At 40.5% G+C, this 16,639-nt stretch overlaps 1 protein-coding gene across 23 annotated transcripts in view; it reads right to left on the minus strand.

Moving 5' to 3' along the window:
• Positions 1-15,942, minus strand: part of MAPK10 (mitogen-activated protein kinase 10) — a 266,175-nt gene extending 250,233 nt beyond the window's left edge. For 8 of the 23 annotated variants that reach the window (XR_012158459.1, XR_012158458.1, XR_012158454.1 and 5 more), the window contains exon 1: positions 15,409-15,572. Coding sequence is in view for 10 of the 23 variants with exons in the window: in XM_073340588.1 (XP_073196689.1) it covers positions 15,409-15,471 (63 nt within the window). In the remaining 13 variants the exon portion in view is untranslated. Of the gene's footprint in view, positions 1-11,310; positions 11,424-14,941; positions 14,979-15,408; positions 15,577-15,596 lie in introns of those variants that run through there. The other 15 variants (XM_073340592.1, XM_073340584.1, XM_073340595.1 and 12 more) reach the window with 9 other exon arrangements.
• Between the last annotated feature and the right edge of the window lie 697 nt (positions 15,943-16,639).

Genomic DNA, 16,639 nt, shown 5'->3' on the forward strand with positions numbered 1-16,639 from the left:
TATATATGCTTGTGAAGTTTTGGAATACACTCTTAAGGAGTTTAGTAGTATCTTCACTCTTATAGTTAAAGACTTTTAAAAAAAAATAATGTAATGGGATAGATCCTCAGCTGGAGCAGTCAACGTATCTTAATTGAAGACAATCAAGCCGTTCCAATTTACGACAGCTCAGAATCTGGCTCAGCGTGTGAATTCTACTCAACTTTTAACAATATATAGTGATCCTAATAGTTCCAAAGCAATTAATGGAATAGCCATCTTACAGGCAGAATCATTTGTCATATTCATAAATGTAGCAGTTACAGAATCGCACTTGATACATGAAGTGAGCTGTAGCTCACGAAAGCTTATGCTCAGATAAATTGGTTAGTCTTTAAGGTGCCACAAGTACTCCTTTTCTTTTTACTTGATACATATGCATTCTAGAATCTGAGAGACTGATTCAGATGCTAACTTGTGTAATGGTTTAGACCAAAAAACAATTCTCTTATTCCTGATTTTACTATTTTCCCTTAGTTACTGAAGGCTGGGAGCAACAGATTAAGGGCTCAATGTTGTTTTGCCACTGATCTCAATAACAGCATGATGAGGCCCTTAAGATGAGGTGCTGTGAAGGCAGCCACAGTGCGAATGTCATTGGCATGTACAGTACGTAGCAAGAACAGAATCAGGAGACAGACTTCTCTCTTCCAAAAGATAGTTGGTGGCGGGGGGAGGGAATAAAAAGTCAGTAAGCCCGCTATGCCTGCTCTTTTCCTTTTTTCTTTTCATTTTTTTTGGGGGGGGGGAGGGGAAGAGGAGCAGGCAAAGATTACAAAACAAAATAGAGGGTAGCAGTGCCCTAAGAGCTTTCAAAGGAACAGTGGAAGAACTGCTATGTTTCTGGCAGCAGTCAAACTGTCAGTCATCTGGGTATCTTCAGGTTATTTATTAAGTGTTCTTTCCTCTGAGAGAGCGAGAGAGAGAGGAGGGGCTGAGTAAGTGGCACATGAAGGGCTTGGCAGCATGTGAATCATAGAACTGGGCACAAAGAGTTTCAATATCAGCAGCAAGTTCTTTTTAGTACAAAATATCACGGACAAGTGCCTGTTTGGAGGTTATTATTCCATTTTTGCGGTTTGGTTTGAGCTTTTTGAAAGCTTCCTTAACTTTCAAGGCATTCACACCAACCATGATTGTAACATGGGGTCCAGGCCAGGACTTTGGAAAGCCAGAAAACAGAAACTGCCACAGAGAAAATTTCCCAGATCAGACTGGGAAATGACTGTGGAGTTTGATAAGGAACATGTGGCTACTCCTGTAGGGTATGCCTGAAGAGCTTACCCGATGTTACTCAATTTTTATTGTTATTTTCACACGATCAAGTGTTTTTTTCTTACAATTTCAGAAGTCATCTGATTATATGAGAAGCTTTTTTTTTAAGCCAAAAGTTTGAGCCCTCATACTTACAGAAAAAAAGCTAGAAGACATGATCCAAGAGTATCCTAAAGGCCCAGAAACCAAAAGGCAAATAAACACAATTTTAAAAAAGAAATCTCATGCTTTTTAAGCCAATCTCATGGGGGAGAGGGGCGGTTTAAGCCTTGACCCCATCATTTTTGTTTTAATACTTGGGATTGACAATACGGTTTTACAATTGACAAGAGGCCTTCGCTACAGATAATGTTGAAGGCCAGAAAGAATATTTTACCAGGGTCACTGCAACATGTGGCACGTTGAATGTAGTAACATTCAGGGAAAACTATGGGAAAAGCAAGAAGAATCCCAGAAACTTAGTAACTAAACATACCACAAAAGTGATATATATTGGCTTTGACAGCACATATATGGATTCTTGAGCATCTGCACAAGACATTAAAACAGTAATATTAAATTGAAATTAAGGGCCAGATCCTCAGCTGGTATAAACCACCAATATTCCACAGAACTCAATGGAATATGTTAATTTACATCAGCTGAGGCTCTGACCTTACATTTTAGAAGCATGGTGTGCTCATTTGTTTGCATAGGACGGCAGGAGTGACATGAATTCATAGTCACTAAAGAAACTTTTGAGATCTATTCTATTCCCCAAGAGTAAGAAAGGCCAAAGCCAAGTGAATACATCTATGTCTATATTGTTCTCAGGTACACAAAAGGAAAATCCGTGCACTGCGCTACAGGTTTGCTAGATTAAGAAGAATTCACTGCATTTAAATTTTTCTTATCAATGGCTATATAGGTTATTGCCACTACGATAGCCACAAAAGCTCGTGGCCATATTTGTAGGGTATGAAAGCTATTTCTCTTAATACAATTTGGTAAAGCATAACCAAGTTAATTTTAAATACAATTGTAAATCAAGCATTCATAATGCCATAAAAATATCTATCCATGAACTGATGACTGAAATCTGACCTGAAATTAATGCAGATATTATAATTTGCAATTAAACTGTGGAGCTCTATTTCAGGAAAAGCTCAGAGACGAATTTGTTTACTAGTTCCAGCAACAGCAGCAGAACTAAATGTGTGTGTAATTTTTCTTTTTTGTTGCTTGAGCTTTCTATGTTTGGGGATTAAGTATATTTAGATTACCCCAAAATATAAAGCCAAACAGTGGCTTACTTCTCTGCAGTAAGTCGTATGTAAATTATTGGGGAAGGGATTGAAAATAAAGCTAGGAGTCAGTAAAAGTGTTCTGTTTAACCTACATTAGAACATTTTGCTTAGGACAGTAAATGATCTTGAAGGGTAAAATTCTCCTACCAATTACTATTTCTTTTTAGAGACTCTTACATGTTCAATTACATTTTCAGGAACCTATTTGCATTTTTTTTTATCTCAAGAAAGGGGGATAGTTATAAGTATGGCTAGTAAATCAACTTCAATGCAACTTGAGCAACAGGGATCGGGAAATTCAGAAATACAGGATTATGGATTATTGTGTCTACTGGCTTTGATGGTCAAAGGAGTAAGAAGGTGCCTTACACACCCTTACTCACTTGCAAGGACTACTCATATTGTGAGTAGCAGCACAGAGAAAAATTAATTCCCATGAGGGCGTTACTTCCCCCACCCCCATTAAAGTGGGTTGGTTGGGTGTGGGAAGGGAGAGTGATGAGAGACTTGCTTCCACAGACATGCCCCCACCCTGCTCCAACCAGCACACCAATGGGAGTAGCTGTGCCAGGTACAGGGCTAGCACTGATTACATTCCTCCTGGAGCAAGGGGGAACCAGGTCATGATTGTCAGAGTCACAATCTGATTCGAGTTCTGCTCTTGACCCAATGCACTGCCTATCAGGATGCCACTAGCTTCCATTAAATTTTCATGCAGGCTACAATCTTGCAACCTAATCCATGCAGGTGGAATCTGATTGCAGGACTAATGGCAGAGTTTGGATCATAGGCTACCCTTGATCTTGACATTGCAATAAATGAGAATTCTGCACATGAAGAAAGTAGAATCTGTCCCTTCATTTCCAAGCCACTGTGAAAGCCTGCAATATAGTTACTGAAAGAGAATATGGAAGTTTGGAAAACCATCACCACAATAAAAACAAAAATCTCAACAAGAGTGTCTCAGAAAGCAAAGCTGCAGCTGTTCAAATTTAGTTCACTCTAGAATATATATATAAGTATTCCTCCTCAAACTAAGGTCTCCCATTTATTAATACAGCTGAGACTAATCTATTAATTTCAATTGGAGCATTGGGTAGCCTAAGGATGAACGATTGAGCCATTAACTATTTATATTCACCCCTTCGTTTGCCCATCTGTACTGGCTAAATAAGGTGATGCCCAAGAGCAGTACTAAAGAGTCCCTATAATAGATAGTGATGTTTTGGATGGAACGACTGTCAACACGAAACCATTTACATGTTTGCTTGGTAAAAACAACAATGCAAAGCCATGGGACTCAACAGCTACACAGGTGGCATTCTACTGGGGCCTATAGGCATTACCCTGTGCTTGGGATACAGTCAGAGGTGAAAGTCAGTCAGTATGGGCCAGTATGCCATGCCGGACCAGACCAGCTTCCCCAGGCTGGCAATTTAAAGGTCCCGAGTCTCCCTGCAGCAGCCAGAGCCCCGGGCCCTTTACATCGCCTCCTGAGCCGCACTGCTGCTACCCTGGCAGGCAGCAGGGCTCTGGTGGTGATTTAAAAGGCCAGGAGCTACCAGCTGCTGCTACCGCAGCAGAGCCCCAGACCCTTTAGATCTCCGCCCGAGCCCTGGGGTAGCAGCGGCAGCCGGGGAGCCCCTGGGACTCCATTGGCAATTTAAAGGGCCCGGAGCTCCGCTGCGGTAGCAGCGGCCGGAGCCCCGGGCCCTTTAAATTGCCCCTGAGCCCTGGGGCTCCCAGCTGCCTCTGCAACTGGTAGCTCCAGGGGTGATTTAAAGGGCCAGCAGCTCCCAGCCGTGGAACCTTTAAATCTTGATTTAAAGGGCCCGCGTGTTAAAGGCCCCGCCTCTTCTGGTTGAGGCCACGCCCCCTGCTCAGGACTCCAGTGTACCAAGTCCTTTAAGTTACTTTCACCCCTGGATATCTCAACAGGAGCTCAGGAAGGCTTTGTTCCCGAAGCCACCATAATGCCTCAGAAGGATAATGGCTCAAAGACCTCCCTGTCCCTCCCTCCTCCTTTGCAGAGCCTGTTGCTAACAGGAACATTAGCCCTATGGAAGAGTCAAAGTACTCCCTCTCAGTCAGTAAGACATTCTTGCACATACCTACCTCCCTCTCTCCCTCCCTGGCACCCTCATGCAGGGACTAGGCACAATCTGGCCCTCAATGTACCAGGTGAAATTACAAACAAGCCAAAATGAAATTCCAGAGATATGCTGATAGATACATTCTCCTTCTTTTTCAGGGGTAACTTTAACTCAGATTTCCAAAGAGAAAGCTCACAGAAATGGCTGGTTTGATACTTTCCACCCAGTGTAATAATCAACAGGGCCTAAGTAATTACTCTCTGTTTGACTGACAGTTCTGCAATGCCCATAAATTGGAGATAGATTGTACGGGAGTGGAGAGAGATTTGGGTTTTGCTTCCCTCTTTGAATACTGCTCAGGTCATTTAATTGCATCTGAGTCTAAGCAGGTACTGCTGCCCTGGGGCGGGAAGAAGATAAAATGAGGCCCAGCCAGGGCCACCTCCCCACAAACCTAGAACTATTCAGGGGTGACTGCTACTTGGGGCACTAGTCATTCAATCACATTGAGCTCATTGATTTCAATGGGAGGCATGGGCATCCTGAACTATTGACAACAAGGCACATCAGACCTTGGAATACACCATTGCCCTACAATTTGACGTAACCTAAGAACTGTCAAAGGCCAGTGTACAGTACGCAACACCAGCACACAACCTAATGTAACTTCACCTTCATTTTATGCTGGTTTTAATCCTCAGTTGCAAAAACAGAATAAGAGGAAACATCTGCCAGTTGTGACCTGCAGAAATTTCAGATCCGATGGAATTACTATGGCCATATGGGGAGTTTAAGTATTGCTGCCATCTTTAGAAACGAATGGAGACTTGACTCACTCTACTGTTCATCAACTGCCTTCAGATGACTCATTCGCACATTTGATTTTGGAAGTAAGGTGGTAACTGGTTTTATCTACCTATTTTGAGTCTTTTTGGGACCTTAAAATTGGGGGAAATTCTACCATTGTGTACTGTGTACGTTTTATATAGCTTTGATTGACTACAATGGGTGTCATGTGGCCCTGGAATTTCACCAATATCCCCCAAAAAGGCCACAAGTTAGCTCACTAGAAAGCATATCCCTTCTTTGTCATTTACACACCTTTGGGGTGTATTTTACACTTGTTTCACATGAAGAATGAGCACAAGATATGACCAAATACCTACATTTCCTACTAGACCACAGCTTCCAATTGGTCTGTACAACTAGCACCTGTAAGAGGCTGATTATTAAAATAAGGGCAAAAACTGAGCTTAAAAAAATAAAAATCTTTGCTTTTCTGAATTTTATTTCCTTTTTCTCTTATCAGATTGCTCTCCTGTTGTAATGGCATACTCTGCAATCCCCATTATAATCAGCATTACAGGCATGTGAATCTCTGTGCACTCATGTTCAACGAGCAAATAAGAAAAAACGTCACGGCCTAGTCACTGTTTTTTAGTCTGTTGTGGATTTCTGAAAGGACATTTTTACCATTTTTTTCTGCTTTTGACGTTGGAGAATGTCAACATTTTCATCATGGGCAATAAATCCATCCAGAAAGTTCATTTAATGGAAAATGTTGCATTGCTTGCTTCTAGAACAATGTAAGTTGTGAGGTAAACGTAAATATATCCAAATCCTGTTCAGAAAAAAAGACTGGACAATGATTTTACTCTATACTCAACTTTTCTAAAAAAAAAAAAAAAATCATTTTAAAATGTCAGTAGACAATCACCACCAGTATAATCACAATCCTTCCTACAGCCCGTTTAGAAACATTAACCAATATTTATATATGCAACCTAAGTCACTAATTACTTGAATCAAAGAGTTCAGATACAACATTTATTTGGATTAAAATCTCAGGCGCCAAATCATTTTCACAAACCACACACACTACCTCTCCCTCTCTCTCTCTCTGTCACTACCCTTTTGATTTATTTTGATCAGATTAGGCAAGAATAGTTTGATCACTGTCTAGAAAACATTGCCATTTAACTCACAAGGAAAAAGGCCAAAGTTCTGATTGAGACAGAAGAAATCAATGTTGCAGAGCCAACTTGAGGTACTTTAAAGGGGCCCGACTTTCAGAAAGAGCTGAGCACTCCTCTTCTGAATATTAGGTCCCTTTTAGCCTGCCTCATATTGTCAACCAAAAATCACTACTCACTTTTGGAAATTTTGGAATTTTTGGAAATGTTATCCCTCTCCTCAGTTTAAAAATCATAAAGCTGAGACACAGAGAGGTTATGTGATCTACTCAAAGCCAGAGAGCCTGTAACAACCAACAGTTCTAAGCTCAAACAACTAGACCAAGTTTCTCTAATAATGGTAGCAATATTGGGGTAAGATTGCATTTATCACAAATGAGACACTATATTGGACTCTAACACAGCCATCATTTTATGGTCCCCACATCCTCCTGGAAATATTTAAAATCCACCTAATATTCTCAAGTGCTGCATTTTTCAGTTGGACAACAGATGTGTAAAAATCACATATCGCCAAACTACACAGTTGATGTGGAGATTATACATTACATATTGTGTGTGTGTTTATTTATACATATTATTCACGTGCAGCACTGAAAACTCAAGTTATCTAAACTAGCTACACATTTATCTTCTGCTCCAGATTTTCCCTCTAGAACAGGCAATACAATATGTCCTAGTGTTTTGTGATAATTCTACCAACTTTTGATCTATCTATGCTGCTTTCGGGAGTTCTGTGATCAAAAGTGAGGAAAAACAAAAGGCATCCTTTTCTGGTGGGCAGGAGAAGATCAGTGGTTCCCCATTTTGAGCTGGGGGTTTTTGCCAGACCCTTACACATACCAATGATGTCCGTATTCTAGGTGACTATGCATGGAGTTGATTGTATCCCTGTGAACGGAACATGCTTTTCTCTGTGGAATGCTATACGTTATCATTCATGTTAAAAAAAATTATTGGTAGGATTTACAACGTAGTGACTCAATGCCACTAAGGAAGCAGTGAAATGTCATCTGATAAATGACAGATCTTTCTTCTCAAACTGGGAAACCTCGTATGACTTCATATCGTATACCAGCTTTTTGCTACCGTTGAAAAAGAACAAGCAAATGCAGACAGATTTTGCCGCTACTAGGCATCTCACTACACCTCAATTCTGCAAACTTTGCTCACCTTAGAGTAGTACTCTTGAGTGTGATTACACGGAACTTGCATGAACTCAATGAGAAAACGCACATTAGTAGGTATTAACGTGGGTAAAAGTTGCACAATCAGGGTCTAAACTTTAAAATCATGCTCTTCTACATGTAAGTATCCAGAATGTTTTTACCGCTCTCAGCTATGACTCCAGAATGCTGATATCTGAGCTCTGGTAACACGTACAAAGTTTTGAGCTACTCCATATTTATATTGGTGGCTACATCTTCACTGCAAGACCGACCCATGTCAACAATTCTCAGTGCCCAGGTCAGCTGACTTTGGCAGCTCACACTACACAGCTAAAAACAGCAACGTAGATATTCAGGCTCAGGCTGGAGCCCAGGTTATGAAACCCACCCCCCACCTCCCCGCCAAATTTCAGAGCCCAGGCTTCAGTCTGAGCCCCAACGTCATCATGACTATTTTTAGTCCCATACGCTCACGAGGCTTGTGCATCTGAGTCATTTGACCTGGGTTCTGAGATTCGCTGCTACGGGTCTTTTTTACAGTGTAGATATACCCAGGGAAACCAAGATCAGTATATGGCTTACTGTGTTGAACGTTTATAAGGATACCAATGAAAAAGAAAGAGCCACTGATAGAATTAAGGGTTTTATACTGTTACGAAATATTGTAAGACACTGAGCTTAAGATTCGTGAAGGATAAGAAACCCTTTGAGGATCTTTTTTAAGGTGAATTGAAAAATACTATTTCTTTTGTTTTTTACAGTGCAAATATTTTTAATCAAAAATAAATATAAAATGAGCACTGTACACTTTGTATTCTGTGTTGTAATTGAAATCAATATATTTGAAAATGTAGACAACATCCAATAATATTTAAATAAATGTATTTTATTATTGTTTAACAGCGCGGATTAATCACAATTATTTTTTAATCATGCAATTGATTGTGATTAATTTTTTTAATCACTTGACAGCCCTAATTTAAACATATCACTGCTCCATCTCAAAATAAAATAAGAAAACTCCCAAACTTCTGATGAGAGTTTTTTGCAATTCTCCATGAACAAGCCAGTAAAAAATGTCTTCCGATTAGAGCGTGCATGCACTGATTTGTTGCAAACTGTATCTTATCTGGATGCTACAACCTTTAGAGATGTGATATGCCTTCATTACAAAATCGAAACCATGCAGACTTTTTCTGGTTTTCAATTCAAACTTGATGTTCAGCCAGATCCATCAAGAGTGTGGTAAAATTCACACATCTTCTGAGTGAATCTGGGCTTTTTTCTTAGCAAACTTGGATGAAAACCACACGACTCTGTGATTTTAACCTATACAGCAGCTTCACCTGAATTTCTCCTTTCTTTTTGTGTTTATTTAAAGCTGAAAGCAAAACCCATAGTTTGTGACCCATATGGATGTAAGCCAAAGAAAGTTTAGTCCAAGAGAAAGCCTACAAACTCAACCAGCTGAACTTTGCATAGTTCTAACTACCCGTTCATAGTTTAAGAGCTCTTTTTTGGATTGGAGGAATTCAGACTAGTATGCAATGTAAACTGGCTCCCTACTAAACGAAGATGAAGACTGATGTGCTTATTAACATGGACACAGAATGGCCTGCTCATGATGAAGATCACAAATCATAGAATATCAGGATGGGAAGGGACCTCAGGAGGTCATCTAGTCCAACCCCCTGCTCAAAGCAGGACCAATCCCCAATTTTTGCCCCAAATCCCTAAATGGCCCCCTCAAGGATTGAGCTCACAACCCTGGGTTTAGCAGGCCAATGCTCAAACCACTGAGCTATCCCTCCCCCCAAAACTTGCCTGCAACCCACAAACTTGGAAACCAACACCACTCATTCTTCCCCTAACCCCACCCTTCCTGACCAGAAGTACAGCCCCACATTCTATTCAAGAACCTTGCTCTCATTAAATATCCATGCATCGGCAACATCAGTATCCCAACTGCCACACTTCTGACCTGATTTGTAATACCCACCCAGCACACAGTTTCCCTATTTGAAAAACCCCTTTGGGTAAGCAGATTACAATACTATGCTAAAGACCACTGGGCAGTTTTTCTTCTCTCACCCTTTCCACTCCCCAAGCAGAAACAAATTGCCTCAACTGTTTGCTATTTCAGGCCCAGCCCATATTCCTTTGCAGCAGCTCTCACCAACAATACTGAGGTCATCCTATCACACTGTGAATTTTATTATTACTATATTAAACAAGTTAGCATAACGCACTGGCTGGCATGTGTTTGTGTACCCCTTTATGCTTCATCTATAGAAGATAAGAGTCTGTTACAGCTCCTAGCTACAGAATCTGGCTTTTTAGCTCAAGCTGAGAAGACACAGGTCCTCTCTTCTTGAGTGGAGCTTACGTGATTCCCCAGGCACAGAGTGGGACCTGGATCACACACACACAGACCATTGGCTTCCACCAAATCACAGAGGATGTGAAGATTTTGCATCTTGCAGAGCTGGTATGGTCCTCAAGAAAACCACAGGAGATGTAACAACACACAGATCAGACAAGTCATCTTGGAGATGTTGCAGGCTGTACTTGTAGCTGTTGTCAAAGCTGCTAGGATGCAGTTCACAAACCTTTCTGGTATGGTCGGCTGGGGGTTAGCTTTGCCAAGTAGCAAACATATTTATGGTAAAAAAATATAGTTCTGATGTTTTTATAAACACTGGCTCATTTTCAAAAGAAATGTGGTTACTCATAAAATTAAAACATTCACAGGAAATAAAAATCTGGTTTGTGATCATTTTGGGCATCTCACAATTAAGTAGGTTTTCCCCTCCTGCCATATAATTAAAATAAAGCCCAATGGATCAATTTAAAGAGAGACACACCATCAAGATCAAAATGATATATTCAGAAAACTTCCTTTCCTGTATTACTAATGACACTTAGGAGGATTAGTAAAACTACAAGAACTTTTAAAATCTTATTTGCCTTTCACCATTCATGCTGCTTATTTATTTTCTGCACTTCACTCAGCTCAGATGGTCAGTTTTACTGTCACTTTCACTTTCTTTTCCTAGTGGTACCAAACAAAAATATCTAAATCCTGCTGCAGCAAACCAAGGAAAATAGGATTTATGTCCAAAAAATCCCACTAAGCACTCCTCATACGAGATATATTTAGTCACCGCAGAGTAAAAAAAGATACATAAGGTAAAAATGATAAACAATGGCATACGCATGTCCATAACAATACATGGTTTTTATGTTACTATTGTACTGCCTTCACACCACCTCCAAAACTATATTGCCATTACATTCCAGTGCGGCGGTAATAAAGGTTTTAAAAGACAGACTTATAAGGCAGCTGTGTACTCCTATTGACTAAAAATGACCAAAAAGACAGCATTTAAAATGACAGCTTTAACAGCCTACATGTTGGTATTAAGTAGTTTTCAAAAGAGTGTGTTGTATTTTTAAAGAATCCATTGCAACTCACCACAGCTTGTGCTATGTCTCATCTATAGGAAATGATTGAGAGGGGTCAACTTCATGCCTGAATTCCCATAGCTGAATCTGGCCTGCTGCTGGTACCAATTTCTAATGCTAGCCCTAAACACAGAAAAAAAAAAACGAAGAGAAAGAAATATTGTATTTTACCTTTTAAACATGAGTTTTTAAATTGACCCCCATGCACAAAAAATGAAGACTAAAACATAATAGGAAGGAAAATCCTCATTAAATTAAAATTCCAACATTAACCCACCATTTTGTGTGTATGATATAAGATTCTTTTATAAGATAATCACCATAGTGAGGGGATTTCTAAGCAAACAAAATAGGTTGCGCGTGTATTTGTCACATGATATGGAAGGCTGCTCCAGTCCAATATCAATGAACCCATTAAGGCTTAGGCAAAGTTTTCTAACCATTCATTCAAAATACACACTGCAAGCAGCTCAAAAGAAGATTGTACTGTGACAGCATAATAAGAATAGCACATTAAGAATCCTTATGAGAAGAGGTTACTCCTTAATCACAGGGGGCAAGCTTTTTACATCATCTTAAGGTATAGGGCCAAACTTTACACTGACTCACATCCTATGCAATCCTACTGTAGTTAATGCTTCATTCAGTATTTGGCTCCTTAGGGTGAGATCCTGGCCTCTTTTGAAACCAGTGATGAATTTTCCATTGACTTCAAGGGGGCCAGGATTTCACCCTTGGGGCTTTTGTTTTTACCATTTGGTTATATGCCAAAAGCCAAAGTCTGTGTTCTAGTGTATCCATTTTGAACCCTGAAAGTGGGGCAAAGCAGCCCCAAAGGCAACATGTCCAGCCATGTCAGAATCATGCCAGTGCAGCCGTTCCTAACCTATCCCACCTCCTGGCATGGTCAGGGGGACTGTCAGGGCACTCAGAAGCCAGTAGCCTTTGCGGGAGCTATGCCGAGCACTCCATAGTAGGAGCTGAGAAGCTGGCCAACCCCACCCTCTTTTTTAATATACCATTGTGCAAAGGAAAGAGAAAAGCATCAGAACCTACTGAACATATCTGATTAATTTTTTCTGCTCCTATTACTTAAAAAAAACCCTAAAGGGATTGTTCTTAAAGCTTGCTAACAATAATAATGGTGACACTCTTGAGCTAAGACTTTTGTATCTCAAGTAACCGACCCAAGTAAAATTTTATTGCCATCCGATAAACTTTTGAAACTAGAAGATTCGGTACCATTAAAATTACACATTTCCTCTCTCCTTCACAGTATTGCCTTTCATTTGTACTTCAATAATCAGTGTCTCAGTGCAGAGCACAAGAATACGACCCTAACATCTAATATTCCACAGTAATGAAGGTGAAGTTGTATTTTGCTTTCAGTTACTAATAAACAAGGTTTCTACATTACAGTAGACTATGTTACTCTAAAAGATTCTTTTTCCCCTAAGTCTCTGTCCCCAAGGTGGGGGTACTATAGTAAGAGGGGCGGGGGGGACAGCAGCTTGCAGCAGATACATCATAGTTTTGGATTAGTGCCAAATCTACCCACCATATGTGGGAGGAAGTATTTTTCTTGCAGGGTAGCATGGAGCTTCAGAGAACCTGTAGCAAGGGAAGCAGAGAATGGATAGAAGCAGGAAACCAATTTGCATTTGTTTGTTATTCTGGTTCAGCGAAATCTTTTTTTCCTTCCTGTCTGTTACCTCAATGAAGAAATAAAGCAGCACGAAGGACAGCAAAGCAATGATTAGATTTTTTTAATGTCATCATTTCTACTAGGGCTACTATGAACTAAAAATGTGACCTGGATAATCCAAGGTTTAAGTGATTTGGAGCGCTCTCCACTCTGAACAGCACATCAAAGCTTTGCTTTGAATTTAGTTCTCATCAGAATGATGTTTATAGTTTTTGCTATTCAGGAACCATCTAAAGAATGGTGTTCTTTTGCACTGCATTGTAGTTTACATTTACGTTTTAAAGCAAGGACTTTTTTCTTAATTCTGTATTTTCCAATAATTGGATTTTTTTTAAATAGCATATGTGTATGCGTAATAAAGGAGTCTGTTTTATTGAGGCCTGCTTTTGCTCCCACTGAGGTTAAGGAGAGTTTTGCAACACAGTGCAAAGCAGGACTGAGCTCTATCATATTCCAAAAGGATAACACAAAGGGAAATTCGGTAGATCTCTCGTTGTAATATCAAATCTATCTTTCAAAAAATCAACACTTGAACAATATCATGCCTTGGAATTATTGACCAGTACTATGAAATCATTAAATAATGGCTGCAGACATGCCAGAGACTGACAGCAAACAACACATTCACCCCTGCTGGGATCTGCTCATAAACCGACCCTTCCAGCACATAACACACTTCTCTCAACAACAAGAGAAATGTTCTCTAATATCAAGCATGCAAGCAGAGTCAGCTGAAGGCAGCTAATATTTCATGTTAAGTGCTTTTTGCCCTTATCCACTTTAGAAATGTTTCTGGAATCATGAAGCTCCTCAGTAACACCATACTAAAACAACAGGACCCTAACAAATTATCCTGCTGCTGTTTCAGAGCATGTGTATAACATTGCATGTATGTGAATATGAGAGAGTGGGAGAGAAAATATACAGTTTAATGGCTTTCTGAGGTCCAACTATGTCTGTGATTCACATTTGTGTTCCCAATGGAGAAAAATCAATTGCCCCATCGAACAAAAACAGGTATTTTTATGCCACTTTGGGGGTCTAGAAAAAGTACCCAGCAGGCAGAAGGAAAACCAGGGAAAAAAGGGCACTTTACTCGAGCATATACTATGCAGTCACCAATACTGACATGTTTTGAGTTAGGGTCAGAGCATCACGGTGTTTATACATCTCCTTATGTCCTGGTAATCTGAATCAAATGTGTTTGCATGTGGCGGAACATAACCCAAACAATTCCAGTATAATGTACATGCATGCTCTCACTCCTCCACCCGTTTTTTAAAAAAAAATTAGCCATGCATGACAAAATATCTATGTCCAGCAGCCAGCTCATTTCAGAGAGGATCCTTGATTTGACAATGCATACTATGTTATTTAATATTTCCCCATGAAAACGCTCCCTCTGTGTCTTCATTTCCCTTGGTAAAATCTGTATTTATATTTTGGCTTGGGGTTCATCTTTCACCAGGTCTCTTGCAAAAGTCACACTGAACAAATCACAGAAGGGGAAGGATGCACTGAGGATATGGTGAGGCTATGCAGTAAAAAGGAGCCCATGTAAACAAGCTAACAATCACTTAAGGTACAAGCCCATTCAGATTCTCCGGGGGAACAGGTTTGCTTATTAGGCATGGCTGTGGCATTTCACTCTCCAAGGGAAATGCATATTATTTTGTAATAAGCCCCCCTTTGCAAAAGAAAAAAGCAAAATAGTTAATTCTGTTGCAATAACTGTGCTGCCAGAGCTGCGTGAGGATTTTTCTGTAAAGCTACATTGATTTCACTGCAGTCGAAAAAATTGTTGGATTCTCTTCTGTACCATACCACTGGGCAATTATTTTGCACATAATTTTCCTAAGGGCTTCTGGTGTCTCTATAAAATACAGCAGTTTTTGTTTAATTACATCTGGAAGTCATGCAACGGAGTAAAGCCTACCTTAAGAGACCACTTCCTTCAAGACATCCCTCCATCTGCCTACAATTTCCATCAACTACCACACACATCCCAACACCACAATTTTTCTGACACACTCATTCTTCCCCCCAGACCATCTTTTTTCTTAAATTTAACCCCTATGCAAAAGGCCAGTTCTTTAAGCTTCCAGATCACAAAAGGTGTTTAGTAACAGCAATTCCTTTTTAAAAATGACTATACAGTTATTATTTTATATAGCTCTAGACCCATACACACCCAAACAAAATGTTTACGTTGCTGAATTAAAAGCCAAGAGTTATCTCCCAAAGAAAGCCCCAGCAGTTTCAGAGGTAAGGAGGCTGAGTACAGCCCTACTGTTTACATGCACCAGCTGTTAAATCACTATCACCCCATCCATGCTGTGCCTCTGCACGGCTCCTAAAACCACCGGTCACCTAAACAGCCCGAAGAGAAATGTTCATACACACCCAAAAACAGGAAAATGATGGTCCTCCGGCCACAAACTCTGTAACACTGCTGCCTTCTTGCATCGGTTAGCAGTTTACTTCGTTAACCTGGCTCTCTCTCTCTCTTTTTTTTTAAATCAACAATCAATATTCATCACCCCACCCTGCAAAGGCAGGTTAGTCGTAGAATATTAGTATCAACCACCTACCATTCCGTGCCTGCGAACTATGCTCCCGGTACAGCAACCCTTCCCTCAAACTGCAACCTTACGTGGTATTTTTAACCACATTCCAAACTGAGGAGGAAGAGACGGAGTATTAAAAAAATAATAATAATTAAAATGATGGGCAGGTGACTTCAAGGCAAACCAATTTTTTAAAAAAGTGTACTAAATAAAATCCCTGGGGAAAAAAATAAAGCAGAGGGGGGAAAAGGGAGGGAAAACATATGATAATAATGAAATAAAAGGGGAAGAAAGAGTGGCTTGCTGAATCACCCTCTTTCACTGCCTGGAAACCATTGTGCAGCGTGATGCTGGCTGTACCATTGTGGAACCTACCAGAGGAGACAGGCAGAGGGCTTGGGGAATGGGGCTGCTATGGCAACTGAAAGGAGCACACGTGACGTCAAAGCTCAGAGGTCTCGAGGGTGGGGGGAGAGAAAAAAGTCAGTCTAATGTGCTGCTACAGCTACTGTATCTCCCTGTGAATCAGGGGCTAGAGCAGACTGCAAAGGGAGGCTGAATAGCCTTCTGTAGCCGTTGCCAGCACCAGCAGCGCTGGCATCTGCAACATCAGGGAGCTAGCCTGTATAAAGAGTAGGTAACAACAGAAAGGATTCACTTCACGCAGCTCTGACCTCTTGTTTGCACTGGCTGCTGCGCACACAGGGATCTATGCAGGGAACCCAAAAACACACCTTTTGTGATCCACTCCAGCTTTGTGCTCAAATAGCTAAACTACAACAAACAGCAGGGAGTTACTCCCTTCCCTATACCATCCCTTATATAAAGAAGCATAGGCAAGTAGTGCATCTATGAGGATAGAGCCTTTAGGGCAGGACCATGGCTTTGTTCTTTGTTACCAGTATGCTGTGCCTTTTAGCTGGATACTCAGGATGCCACCGTTGTGTACCTTGCAGCTCAAGATAGCCAGTTGGTTGGTAGATAGATACTAGTGTAGTTTGACTTGACAGACTGTTCAGATTTCTGGAGTCTTCCAATTTAGGGGTTATGCAACTAGCACTGTCAAA

The sequence above is a fragment of the Lepidochelys kempii genome, chromosome 4 (genome assembly GCF_965140265.1).
Source record: "Lepidochelys kempii isolate rLepKem1 chromosome 4, rLepKem1.hap2, whole genome shotgun sequence".
Lineage (NCBI taxonomy): Eukaryota > Metazoa > Chordata > Testudines > Cheloniidae > Lepidochelys > Lepidochelys kempii.